Source organism: Orbicella faveolata, unplaced genomic scaffold (assembly GCF_042242905.1).
Source record: "Orbicella faveolata isolate gen_17 unplaced genomic scaffold, um_ofav_v1 contig_1, whole genome shotgun sequence".
NCBI classification, from domain to species: Eukaryota; Metazoa; Cnidaria; class Anthozoa; order Scleractinia; family Merulinidae; genus Orbicella; species Orbicella faveolata.
Window position 1 is genome coordinate 11,057,653 of NW_028301536.1, and position 13,453 is coordinate 11,071,105.

The 13,453-nt window shown below is 43.1% G+C and overlaps 3 protein-coding genes across 3 annotated transcripts in view; 1 reads left to right on the top strand and 2 right to left on the bottom strand.

The window, feature by feature from the left end:
• Positions 1-1,842: 1,842 nt before the first annotated feature.
• Positions 1,843-3,446, bottom strand: LOC149118069 (uncharacterized). Its single transcript, XM_089298131.1, has 2 exons — positions 2,338-3,446; positions 1,843-1,933 (listed from the first exon to the last, which is right to left on the bottom strand). The coding sequence occupies exons 1-2, from the start codon at positions 3,444-3,446 to the stop codon at positions 1,843-1,845; spliced, it is 1,200 nt and encodes a 399-aa protein (XP_089154257.1).
• On the bottom strand, positions 3,381-4,922 carry LOC149118070 (uncharacterized). The gene has a single exon (XM_089282273.1). The coding sequence runs from the start codon at positions 4,920-4,922 to the stop codon at positions 3,462-3,464; it is 1,461 nt and encodes a 486-aa protein (XP_089138399.1). The 3' UTR covers positions 3,381-3,461.
• A 7,624-nt stretch (positions 4,923-12,546) lies between these two features.
• The window catches only part of LOC110050403 (protein NDRG1-like), a 41,492-nt gene continuing 40,585 nt past the window's right edge, over positions 12,547-13,453 (top strand). Inside the window, exons 1-3 of the mRNA XM_089288875.1 lie at positions 12,547-12,705; positions 12,789-12,824; positions 13,025-13,112. Coding sequence (XP_089145001.1) covers positions 12,676-12,705; positions 12,789-12,824; positions 13,025-13,112 — 154 coding nt within the window. The 5' untranslated portion in view covers positions 12,547-12,675. The remainder of the gene's footprint in view (positions 12,706-12,788; positions 12,825-13,024; positions 13,113-13,453) is intronic.

A 13,453-nucleotide genomic window follows, 5' to 3' on the forward strand; every position in this document is an offset into this window, starting at 1 on the left:
ATTTGAAAAAAGCTTCCGATAATATATAACCATGACGAGCATCGCGATCATGATTGGCGGGGCCGTGTTGAACGCCACGGCTTTCATCGGCGGAAATTATCTGGCGAGGGCGCTCGGCGGGAGTGACAAAGCCGCGCTTGAAGAAAAGAAGCGCCACGACAAAGCTCTCGAAGCTTATCAAGCGGCTTACGCCAAATACACGCGAGACCGGACACAACTTCTCGACTGGATCGCGACCAACGCCCAAACAAAGGAGCAGGCCAAGCAGAACTTCACCAACACCGACTACGCTTTCAAACTCTACAACCAGGCGCATCCTGACGAACGAATGATACCGCCCAAGGAGCCCAAGTTCTCGGATTTCTATCAGCCGAGCGAGCAGCAGAAAAACGGTGAACTCGCGTTCGTTGGCGCCGGGGCGCTCGCTCTTGGCTACGCGGCCTTCCGGTTCCTTTAAACTTTTTTGCGTCTTACTTATATGGACGCCAAACTCGCGAAGATTTACTACGGACCCGGGGGCTACTGGAAAGGCATCGCCGCGATAAAAAAATTGGCTGAGGCTGCCAAGGTACCTGAAGAAACCGCAAAAAAGTGGCTGATCCGGCGAGCGCTCTGGCAGATATACCTTCCCGCGCCGAGGCGGATTCCTCGGCCGAAATTCGACGTTCCCACGCCCAACAAGGTCCACCAGGCGGACCTTCTTTTTCTGCCGCACGACAAGCTCCCTCGCGGCCGCAAAGTTTTCAAATACGCGCTGACCGTTGTCGACGTGGCCAGCCGCTTCAAAGAGGCCGAACCCCTGACTTCGAAGAATTCTGATGAGGTCGCCCTGGCCTTTCAGAAGATTTACAAGCGCTTGCCTCTCGAATGGCCTGAAATGCTGCAGGTTGACCCCGGGCGCGAATTCGTGGGCGCCGTCACCAAAGAGATGGACAAGCACAAAAACATACATCCGGCGCGGGCGCGTTAACATTCACCGCGACCAGGCCATTGTCGAACGTTTCAACCGCACCCTGGCGGAGCGCTTGTTCGGCCACCAGTACGCCGTAGAGATGCTTCTCCCTGAGGGCAAGCGGTCCACCGCCTGGGTGAAAAGACTTCCTGATGTTGTTTCAGCTCTGAACAACGAGGTCACAAGCCTTATTGGCGAAAAACCCGCGGTCGCCATCAAAGAAAAAACTGTTTATGCGAGGCCGTCGACACCTTACACGAGGCCTGTTGGAAAACGCGAAAAAATCCTCCCCTCTCTTGTCCAAGTTCGTTATCTCTACCAGCCCGGCGAGCTTGAAGGGGGCGTGAAAAGAGCAACGGACCCAATCTGGTCTTTGAAAGTTTTCGGTATTGAAAGGTCTTTTTCCAAACCGGATCAGCCCGTTCTCTACTATCTGCGCGACGGACCTAAGCGCGGCTTCGTGCGTGAAGAGCTGCTCGTTGTCCCTCCGAACACACAATTACCCCCAGAGCAACTTTGAAACTTCGGCTTCCAACCCTCTAAGTTCATCATCTGTTAATGTTGACAATATATCCATGCAGGTGTACCCGTAAGCTTTTGTATGGATACCATCGTCACCTATCCATCGCTTTGAATCAAATGGCGGATGGATCTCGTGTCCCTCGCTTCGAAGAATGTTCATTCCATGCCATTGCTGCTTCGCACCGAAAAGCGTTTCCTTGTACTATTCATGCGTTATTTGTTTCTTGACAACATTCTTTTTTACACCCTTCGCTTTTTTGATATTTTTTTCGTCAGCCTTCAGGATGGAGTACATTTTCGGTCTCAGACCTACGTACTCTGCGATGGGGGTTCCTGCACATTCGTCTTTCATTTTGCCCAAGACCTTTTTATTCTTGTTTGAGTGGAGGGGATGCTCCTCCGGGTAGTCGCTCGTGTCGTAAAGGTGCATGTTGTTTTCCATGTCTTCGTAGACGTCTTCTGTTTCGATTATAATCAGAAGGCTGTCGGTGTCCGTGTACAAGAGCTCGACTTTTGAGCCGTACTTCTTTTTTAGCTCGTTGTAAAAGAAGTCGTACATCAGGATCTTGCTGTTGTCAAGGATCGTCATCCCCGTGTAGACCGGCTTGTTGAGAAGCAGCTTGCTTTTTCGCATGTCAATCCCCGCCATGTCGTTTGAAAATAAAACATGCCTTGAGTACAAAGGGCTGGCGATCAATTTCCTTATTTTGACCGTCTCGTTGCTGCGCACTATTCTTATGTCAACGCGGTTGCGCAGGTTTTCCATGGTTTTGCCGAAAACCGAGTTGTTCATGAGCTTGTAAAAGTTCTTTTCAAAGTCGCTCTTTGCTTTCTTCCTGAACTCTGTGTTCATCCGTATGTACGGCTCCATCCAGCGTTCTTGTTCGAACTCCAGCACCCTGTGCACGCGCTTCAGTTTCATGCCCTGCTTCAGATAAAACTGCAAGTTCCTGTAATGCACGACGTAGTTCTTTTTGTCATGAAGCGTTAGCAGCAGCTTCTTGCTCTCCGGGGGTTTCAGGTCCAGTTCTTTCATCAACCCCTTTTGGTAGTCCGACATCCACTCCTTTTTTATGGCCTTTTTCTCTGGCGCCAGGGGATAGCTGTTGTGCTTCTCGTGAAGTTCTGGCGGGTATTCGAGATCCACCTCGAGAATGCACCCCTTCTTCCCGTTTTCTTTCATCCCAAGAATCTCCTCCTCTGTGGGCAACTCGCTTTTCCACTTGAAACCTCTTATCGGGAGGGGCTTGCACATCGCCCATCCGTAAAGGTTGTTTGCGTCGAGATAGAGGAGGTATTTTTTTGGCTTGCTGGGGTCGTAGCCCGGTACCTGCGGGTTGTTTGCCTTGGCGTACCTGCCGCTCACCATGGAGATTCCGCCCCGCATTCCCCTTTCTACGAATAGGTGCATCTCGTAGTCTGTTAAGAGCTCAAGCTCGACCCCCGTCTTTTTCAGGAGTGCATTCCAAGAGAGGCCTGGCGACGTGTAATAACGCGCCGGATCTAACCCGTACTGCTTGAGGCACAGGTTTCGGAAGTTCTCAAAAACATCCGCCAGCAGCGCGACGTCCGTTTTCACGTAAAGATCGTGGTAATCGCCCAGCGTTTTGCATCCAAAAGCCTCCCAGACAGCCTGCGCGTGCGCGTACTCTTCGTCTGTTATGTGCTCGTCGTTCAGCTTGCTGTAAAACTTCTCTTTGTCCGGAAGCCTTGTCTCTCTAAATCTTTCCCTTGAGTCCATGTACTCGTAAGGGTATATCCCTTTTTTGTAAAGTAGGTCGCTGCCTTTCGAAATCGTTGATGTTATTTTCAACGACTCCTTCGGTGTGGCTCTTACAAGTGAATCAAGGCTTTCTTGCAAAAAGTTTAAGCTGTCGATAAAACGCAGGCCTCCGACCGAGAATGTGATGTATTTTTCCATGTTGTTGGCGACGCATTCCACCTCTTTCTCCAGCTTCGACATCGCTTGCATCAAGTGGTGCGCGTCTTAGCCCCTCAGGTTGTGAAATACAACTGGTATTGGGTCCGTCTTGGGGTTTATTCGCAATTTCTTATTGCATTCGCTGTGCGCTGCTCCGCGAAACCTGCCAGTTATGTGGCAATGGTCCTTTACCGCGTCTCTGAAGTTTTTCTTCATAAAAGGTTCTGCGCAGAACAAACATGTTTCCTGATTTTTTGCAACCCATTCGCCAATTTTGTCTTTTTCTTTTCTTTCTCTTTTTGGGCCAACAAATTTTATTTCTTTTAGCGCCGCGTAATAACAACCTTTGTAACTTTGGCCGCAATAGCTCCCTGTGTCATGGTCCCAGATGGGCATTGAGTCCAAGAATTCATCTTTCATCAAACTTTTGTTACAAACGTGGCAGTCTTTTGCGTTTTTGAATTTTTCCCAGTCCTTCGACGTCATATCAATCGGCTTTGGTGTGGCCAAACTCTCTCTTATTTTCTCCTCTTCCTGCAGAACGGCACTTAAAAACTCCCCCACCGCGTTTTCGCCCCTGTACGTGTTCGAACCTACCACTTTACCATCGCTTCTCACAACAAGATAAGAGTAACCGCATGCCTCGTGCTTTTCGGTCTTCTCTGTGTAGCTTGTTTGCATTCTCTCACGCTCACGGCCCAGAATCTTTCTGATAATTGCCTCAAAGTCAGCGTAAATAATGTAGGGCATCTTCATCTGTTTTTTGAAGTTTTCGAAGGAAAGGATGTTTTCCCCCTCTTTCGGCATCTCAATCCTTGTCGGCCTGCCATTCACACCATTGCAATATTTTTTGTGATCCACGAGCAAGTTTTCTCTTGTGAAACCGGTCAAGCACAGCATGCAAAAGTGCTTTTTGTTTCTGTGCTTGGTCTGATCGAAAAGCAAAGCGCTTTCTGTTTTTACGTAACAGTAGTGTTGGGTTTCCCCTGACTCGATTAACATCAGGTTTATCCGCGGCACTTTCTTTTCTTTTTCGCTTATCCGGTGCACGATCACACAATCGTTTTCCCAGCCAAATACGTTAATTGTGAGTTTCGGGTTTTGTGCCTCGAGCTTTTCTATCTGTTTTACCGGTGTGGGGAAATCAATGCCAACGTAGTTTATACCGTCATTGACCGGATATTTGCTTGGTCTTTGCGGGTTCTTTCCATCTTTTGGAGGGAATAAAGCGGCTCTGAGTGCCCACTTCAAACATTCGTTGTCTTTGTTTTTCACGTTGACTATTGCCTTCTTATTCGACAGTTTGGCTGGAAGAGGCAGATAGGTCCCTCCACGAAGTGGCTGATAACGCGCAACATTCACGTACGCGACCTGTATCCTCTCAACCGCCCATTCTGATCCCATCTCGGACCAGTTTTCTATTTCTCCTTTTGCGTTTTCAATGAATTCATCGAATTTTTGTTTTATCACTTCCCCATCATTCCTTTTGAAAACGTTCGGTTCATCGTCTTTGAAATAGTGCTTCATGTATTGCGTTTCATCGTTTCTTTCTATTGAGAACTTTACTTGTAACCCGAAACTTACTTTAACGCTATTTAATCTTTGGGTTTCTTGTTCGACCAAATCGGTGATCTTTTCTTTGTTTTCTCTTGCGAACCTCAAAAGATCTTTATTGTTGGGGTTCCTTTCGGATATTGCCATTCTCCACACACGGAGCCATTCTTGGAAATTGTTTTGGGATATTTCAAACCCGTCATATATTTGGTGAACTTCGTATGTCAACGGCTCGGGAAGGTTTATTCTTTCCTCCCTCGGTATTGGGCCGTAGAACATTTCCAGAACATCAGACGAGTATCTTGCGGCAGCCATGTCGGCGCAGTATACACTGGGCGTGCACTTCTCCAATAGGAAAAATTTTCTGGCACAGTTTTGTACAAACAAGTGAAGGGCACATCCGCGCATATTGTTTACGGACGATGGACCAGCTTTTTCGCTTTGCTGTTGCGTTACACACACAGTTCTGGCACAGTACACACACATATAAAGTGAGGGTTCTGGCACAGTGGGCAGCAAGAGGGCAAAAACCGACCGAAAAAAGCCTCCCAGTTACTTCTCCGAAGCTTTAGTCTGAGGAGAAGTAACTGGGAGGCTTTTTTCGGTCGGTTTTTGCCCTCTTGCTGCCCACAGTGTCCAGAACCCTCACTTTATATGTGTGTCCGTGTCTTGCCCTGAACTATTTTTTCACAAGTATTTGTCACCATGATTATTATCCCCGAAATATCTCGTTTAGTTTTTGCTCATGGATGATATAACATCCATGAGCTTAGGAGGCACTCGAATGGCACTCACTCACTCGATTCTGATTAATTTATTCATTAAACTTGAATTAAACAATTTTTCCCTACCTCCCCTACTAAGTATTGTTTTTCTCCAAGAGTGGAAGGTTTTTGAGGGAGAGACCAGGGGTGCTTACCATTTACAAAAACCATCCGGTTGGAAATTTCAGGCATGAACATTAAACAATTACATTGAACATTGCGGGAGAGGGAATCGCTATAAAGTATATCCACATCAGCCAGAGAGACTTATAAGAGCAGAAAAATAGCATCAACCCAGATCACAGCCCATATTTTCTGAAGCTTCCCAAACGGAATGGCGCGAACAATTTGATTTTCGAACTGGAATTTCCGGTTTTCCCATGTAAATGGTAAGTACCCTAGAAAGGCGTACAATTTTGCTCGAAAAATGAAGAGCCTGGGTACGAGTTTGTCGAGCACTGAAGTCAGCCATTTTGGTTTCATGTGTTTTCCTTTCGTAAATATGTAGTGCCTATCGGCTTTTGCTCACACGTAGATGAAAGCTGGTAGAGGTATTTATGACTGTGGTGATGTATCGGTCACAACAACGCGGTCGACGAGGTCAAAGAATTATTGCAGAATTATTACGATTGCAAGAGATCGCAATTTTCATGTTTAAAGTGAAACATAGATTACTGCCTAGCAACGTACTAAAGCTTTTTCCTAGATCACCCTCGAGCTAAAGCTTAAGGAACTCAGATTTTTACGTACCAAGAGTAAGAACTGTTAAGTACGGGAAACATTCCCTTCGCTTCCTTGGGCCATTGATGTGGTCGAAGTTAGACAATAGGGACAAGAAAGAAACGTCTTTGTAGCGATTTAAGGCGAACATCAGGGGAAGGGACCTCAGTGGACTTGTCGGAGGCGACACATGTAAAGGGTGTCACCTTTGCAACTCTTGAACCGTAAACACTAGTTATAGGTATTATAAATATAGGTTCGATATTCCGTATTCTAAAGTAGTATCTTAACTGTAGGAATTAGATGTAATACAAAGAGTGTGCGAAAATGTAGTATAATTTAATGTAACTAGACCAGAATCGTTTTTATACTTATATTTTAATTTTGACAGTGTCCCCGATTAGTAAGCCTAAGGCTAGCTAGAAGACTAGACACTCAAATAAAGTTGTTGTTGTTATTATTATTATTATTATTATTGTTATTAATTAATGTTATGATGATGAAAGTAGTATTAGTATTAGTTGTAGTAACCATGATATCATGACATATATGATATGACGATGATGATAATAAATTATTATTATTATTATTTTGATATTATTATTATTATTATAATTACCGAAAACTTAAGGAACAACAGAATTTCTGAATTTTTTACCAGATACATGTAAGATTCAAGTTTGTATGGAAAAGTGCTCAATAAAGTTTGTTATTATATTTAAATTATTATTATTATTATTATTATTATTATTATTATTATTATTATTATTATTATTATTATTATATAAGAAACCCAGGAAGACAAAGACGGAAAGTGGGATCAGGTCAACTTACAGCTGCAACTTATATGGATAGGCGAAATTAAGCTCATAGCTTTTCATTTTTCTTGGCAAGAGAATTTGACGGTTTCCACTCACTGTCTCTCCTTGTGGAGTTCAAGGTAAGCTTAATCTTACTTACAATTTCTTGTTAAGTTTTGGTTTCATTGTTTCTTTATTGTTTTATTTCATATACACACATTGAAATTCAGTCTGTGTTAGTATCCGACGGAAGTTCGAAAATAATTGTAAGCTTATTTTAAAATATTTCAAGTGAGAAATTCGAATTGCCTTATCTTGCACATTTGTCGTCGTTCAGACTTCATTTCTTTTGTATTCCATGCAGTTCGACCAGAATGAAAATTTCTTCACAGATGGTATACAAGTCAACTGACATGTTCAATCGAACAAATATTTTAGTGATCATGGATGGATAAATTACGTCCAAGAGACTGTGCAGATCTACATGTACTTTTTGCGAGACAGATATGCTGTCCAATTGTGTCAAACATAAGCCGGACGCATGGTGGTTGGTGATGTAGAGTTTTTTTTTTTTAATTCTAGAAGTGAGAGATTAAAACAAATCGAAGTCAAAACTTGAAATAATTATGGAGAAGAGAATGCTTGATACTTGTCAACATAAGTATGTTCTGTAATCATTGCCAAAATCTATTAGAAGAGACACATCTGCAATCCTTCTGAATATTACTGCATTGCTATTGAGATTAGCACAAACAATTACCACGATATATAGGAATAAAATACTGTGATTTTTGTTTACAAGACAAAAGACTATTCTTATTTTACTTGCAAACACTACAATATGTAGTACCCTTATTTATTGATTTGCACCAAGCTGGGGCTTCGGTTTACGGTCACTTCGTTCCATGGTCACTTCGTTCCATGGTCACTTCGTTCCATGGTCACTTCGTTCCATGGTCACTTCGTTCCATGGTCACTTCGTTCCATGGTCACTTCGTTCCATGGTCACTTCGTTCCATGGTCACTTCGTTCCATGGTCACTTCGTTCCATGGTCACTTCGTTCCATGGTCACTTCGTTCCATGGTCACTTCGTTCCAACCCCTTCATTCCATCAAATAGTCACTTGGTTCCACCAAATAGTCACTTCGTTCCATCAAATAGTCACTTCGTTCCAAAGAATAGTCACTTCGTTCCAGAGCCAAACTAAGCTATTAAACTTTTATTCTCAATAGATTTCACGAAAAGAAGACACGATTTCAAATTGTATCAAACTTCCCTGTCGCTGAACTGTAGGAGAGCTTCTGATGGGTGTGTTTATTGCCTGATATACATGAAAAAATTTCTCGATTCTGATTGGCTGAGAGCAGTGCAGCTCAAGTGTAACACCAGTGCAAAAAGTGTAACACCAGTGTGAGAAGTGTAACACCAGTGCGAGAAGTGTAACGCCAGTGCAAATTACACATAATTCTGGATTATGATTGGCTGAAAGACAATAGGAAATTTTCTAAACCAATGAGATCATGTAAAATGATGACGAAAATTTTGGGCGGAAACTTTGAAAAGGTTTTCTCCAATGAGGAAAAATGGCTTCAAGAAAGATCTTCCGGCCCTTCCTCCACGCGAATTTTTTCATGTTTATATTAATATGTAATCATACAGTTTTCCTCGGTCAGTTTGGAATTAATTTGCACTTGTGAGTTTTTCAAAAAGCTGAAATTGCACTGGCCAAAGCGGCTCGCGCAATTTCAGCTTTTTGAAAAACTCACTCGTGCAAATGAATTCCGAATTGAACTCGGAAGCGTTTGATTACCCAGTATACAAGTAACCTGCAAACCAGGCGGTTTTTCTTTCTCGCGCTGGTGGAGGAGAGGAGAAAAAGAACAAAACAATAACAACAACAACAACAACAACAACAACAACAAGAACGACAACAACAAGAACGCCTGATCGCAGCTTATTGGATTAATAATGGTAATAGGACTGAGCGGAGTCCAATTCGGTCTGTAATCATACGAGTGATTAACAAAATCGGACGACCGCGAAGACGGAGTCCGATTTGTTAATCACGAGTGTGATTACAGACTGAATTGGACGACGCGAAGCCCTGTTACCAATTAATCAAAACTATGACAGAATTCGAGAAACGAGCAAACCATCGTTTGAGCGCTGAACGATTAAACGTCGTTATGAATGCTGAAAAACACAGCAGTTTACTCAACAAAGTGCACCGCAACAGCGCGCGAAAAATGACGCGTACTGTCCAATTACAAGGATGACGCGTACACTGTCCAATTAATGCTCAAATCGGGCTGCTGATGGCCAATCACGTTCGAGAATTTTATAGTTTTGATTAAAAAAAATATCTCGTGAAAAATCAGGCGAGTTATTTTAGTCACGAGATCTGCCTCATCAGTAAAAAGCGCAGGATAAAGGAAATCCCTTGAGAAACGCTGAATGACGCCGTTTCTTTGGCCAGTTTTTTTATTTGTAAGTACATGTATGTGCAAAAATCATGAACCTATTCGTTGCCTGTAGTACAGAGTCACAAGGGATATTAAATAGTCTTTATTTATCACTGTCAGTAACAACATCATCTTATGATTAAATTTTTAAGCTCAGCTCAGTCAACAATTTTTCTTTAGAAGGCGTCAACAGCAACGCTATAAATGGTTTAAATTGCTGGCGAGCTCTAGCGAGGCAGCAGCCTATTCTTTACAATAGCGAGGAAAAGCCAAAATTTGTTTGATGTATTCCTTGGTGCTTGTGAATGCACGTGGGAATATCGATCGATTTCGAGCAATAGCTGTGTACAGCCGTCCCGCTCTGCTAGGAATCAAGGACACGATAAACGAGGTGAAATATGGATGTCTTTAATTGCTTGTGGAAGTATTCATCAAGGTCATGAACGGTTTAGTGATGACTCTCGAGGAAGACGAGATTTTTATGTGTTTGGCCGCTCTACTATGTCAGCAATTTTTGCCGATTCGCGAATGGAGGTGCCAAGATATCGATCAAGTCCTACTTCATGGAGATCAATTTTTTCTCAGTACATTCAGCAGCGGTGAAGTGTTTGGCAAAAATGCTTCCATTCGGAGTAAACTGCCGACTGCAGCTTGCTAGTCTCGGGAGAAAAGAGAGGAAGGCGTGAAGACAACCTGCTTTATGCCGAAAGCCACCTCGGTACCACAGGCAAATCATTCACAGTATTCTTTGCCCGTTGAAACGTTAAATTTGATCGTTGAGTCAAAATCTCTGCCCGTTGAGGCGAAAGAAAAGCTTGCAATCATATTGTTCTGTGCATTTTGATTTCCTTGCTTTAATGCGATTTGATATGACCTTCGATGACACGTTGCGTGACGGCTTCAGTTTCGGTAAACTCACAAATTCACGCTATTAAAACATCTCATTTTCACTTTTACTGGTACTGTAAATCCTCGCATAAGACCCCCCCCCCCCCCCTCGAATAAGCGCCCCTGCCATCGGCCGAAATTTAAAATAAGCGCTCCCCTCGAATAAGCGCTCCCTCCCCTCCCCCTCATTTTGTGGACGAGTAATGAGACAACAAAGAATGTATAGTTTTCGTCATGTAGTATTAGATTTGTACATTGTTTTAGCCTGCAGAGCAGGCGAGATTTTTTCGAGCGAGCGCTCACATCGTAAAAAGTTTAGCCGCCATCTTGAATTTTTCATGCAGTGGAAGACTGGGGAGAGAAAGAAGTTTTACCAAGGGGGTGAATGATAGGGAAGACGAAGGATAGGGGAGGGGGTGCGGCTTCTCATTTCCCCCCTCCCCCCTCCCCCACCGTCTAACATGGCGGTCTAACATGGCGGTCGCAAGTCTTCTCCTAACTTGAACTCCCTAATGTCTCATCCTGGTTGCGCTTCAGTCTTGAATTTTACTGGTAATGTTTAAGCATAAAGGCTAATTTTTTAAAAAAGAATACTTGTGGAAATACATTTACTAAAGGTTTCCTGGGTCTCTTAAACCAAGTTCTGGCATTTGTTACGTTCTTTTAACTCAAGAAAAAAATTTGGGGGCTCTGTTGTTGTTTCACAAAAGCCCTTTAAAACTAAACTAAGTGGAAAAATCGTAATTCCCTTTTACGAAAAGCTACACCAACCCCTATTATACCGTTTATTTCAAATCGTATTATCAGTATTTCCTTCAAGCTCTGACGCCAGTCCCCACTTTCACATTGAAACTCCTAGTATATAGCACTATATCGTTAATATCGGTTAAAAAACCTTTATTTGAGAGTTACTTCCTTTCAACGCGAAGCGCCGAAATCAAATTCCGGGTGCACATGATGTCCTTGGTCACATTTAATTTGGCTGATTTTGTCCGGTTTTTTGTTCCTGCTCAGTTTCTTCGCGCAGTCACACCTAAACTGCCCCAGGGTAGCAAATTATCCCAATAACAAACTGTTTGTGCGGGTAAAATATAGGGCTGCTTCCCACTATGCTAAAAATTCCCGGTCGGAAGCGTTCTAGTGTTCAGGTCTCTTGCTTGTAAACATATTACATTGGCTAGCCCTTGAAGTACACATAACTACACTTTCTCGATCGTTGATCCCGTATACACACATTTAAATTGGTCTCTGTCCAGTGCGGCACCATTTTCCTTCCGCCGCCCACATCGTTTTCGAACGGCACAAAAATGGAAGACAAAATATCTCCAAGGAATAGCACTTTTGTTTTTCTTTCAAAGTATCCGTTTTGAAATAGAATTTGGTGCTTATTTTCAACCATCCCAGCTTTTATGCTGTGTCTCCCTCCCTGTACCTTGCAGTTGCGATGTAATCACAGGTTCAATATGCAAATTAGTTGATTCCATGGTTTACTATTTAAACAGGTGCCTCATGTAATGGAGTCCATACAAATTAAACCAAATTGCTGAAGAGAGCATTCATACCTAATTAAAAAACGTTCCCTTTTTCAGTTGAAAGAAAGAAGGCAAATTCGAATACGACCCTAATCGTAACACAACGGTATGTATTGTTGGCTATTGTAGCGAGATCCGTCACCCACAACCACCCTGATGCATCATCCACGTGACTGATGTTGGCTTAGATCCTTCCACAGTTTTTCCTTGCAGTCTAAGCGATTGATCTTCAGATAGAATACCTCACAAAGTAGCGTTTGCAAACAGTTAATTTATCAAATTTCACTTCACGAAATTTCAATATCAACTTTGACCCATGCAACTTTTGTACTTTTAGTATTTTTACGCTTGGTGTCACAAGCCGCTGCAGGACTCCAGTGCCGATTGGTCAGCGAATTTCTATATTGTGCTGTGATTGGTCAGTTCTAGTTGGTCCCTTGTCTCTCACTTTGCTATTTGATCCGTGCAGAGGGAGTAGCTGGCTCCGTGCATGTGGATGCAGGGACTTTGATTGAAATTATCCTTCAAGGAGCTCATTTAAGCTTATTTTTGCTAGGAAATGGCGGAGGAACGTCAAATTACAGAAAGGGTACGTTAATGTTGACTCCTCGAGCGTTTTGCGTTTGCACGGTGTGCTACTGTTCTCATGTCGTTTTCCGATCCATTTTGTAGGTGGAGAAAGTCGGCGACTTGACCGTTTATGTCGTGGTACGTTTTGCTTTTTATAAAATATGACTTATCTCTTGTGTTATTTGGGCTGTATTGGCTAGTATTGTACGAGGTATGCTCCACTTTGAAAGATCGGGAGTATTTTTGGGGGATTTTGCACAACTGTATATAAGCTTACCCTTCGCTCTGTTTATTAAGCTTCACTGTTTTGACCTACCTTCGACCTTCCACCGTTTCAGGGCGAAGACTCCAGGGATAAACAGGACGAGAAGGAAAATATTAAGAGGAAGGAAGTCATGATAACTTTCCACGATGTTGGAATGAATCGTAAGTGAGGTTACTTTTGAATGAATGCATATTCGTCTTGTTTATTTGCATCGATGATCCATGCAGTCGATATATTTTAACAGCATATCGCATATGCCGAAAACAAAGATCAACACGCGTCGCTATTTCAGGAAATGGGGCAAAAGCAATGAAGAGTGACAACTTTCATCAGGCACGTAGGCTTGCTCTGTGACAATTAATTGTCGGAGATCCTTATTGAAAAAAAAAGTCTCGAATATTGAGAACGAGCTCCGAACATGTGTTGCGTTTCTTGTTGTTTTGGGTTTGTGGTTTTGCTGCATTTTATTTTAACTGGACTGGTGTTATGTGCAAAGGTGAAG

Bases quoted from the DNA above. Each gene is read 5' to 3' on its own strand.
- LOC149118069 (XM_089298131.1), bottom strand. From the start codon at position 3,446: ATGCAAGCGATGTCGAAGCTGGAGAAAGAGGTGGAATGCGTCGCCAAC. The intron at 1,934-2,337 runs GTACATACGGAT...TAATCGAAACAG, and splicing joins CAAGAACGCTGGATGGAGCC to AAGACGTCTACGAAGACATG.
- LOC149118070 (XM_089282273.1), bottom strand. From the start codon at position 4,922: ATGAAGCACTATTTCAAAGACGATGAACCGAACGTTTTCAAAAGGAAT.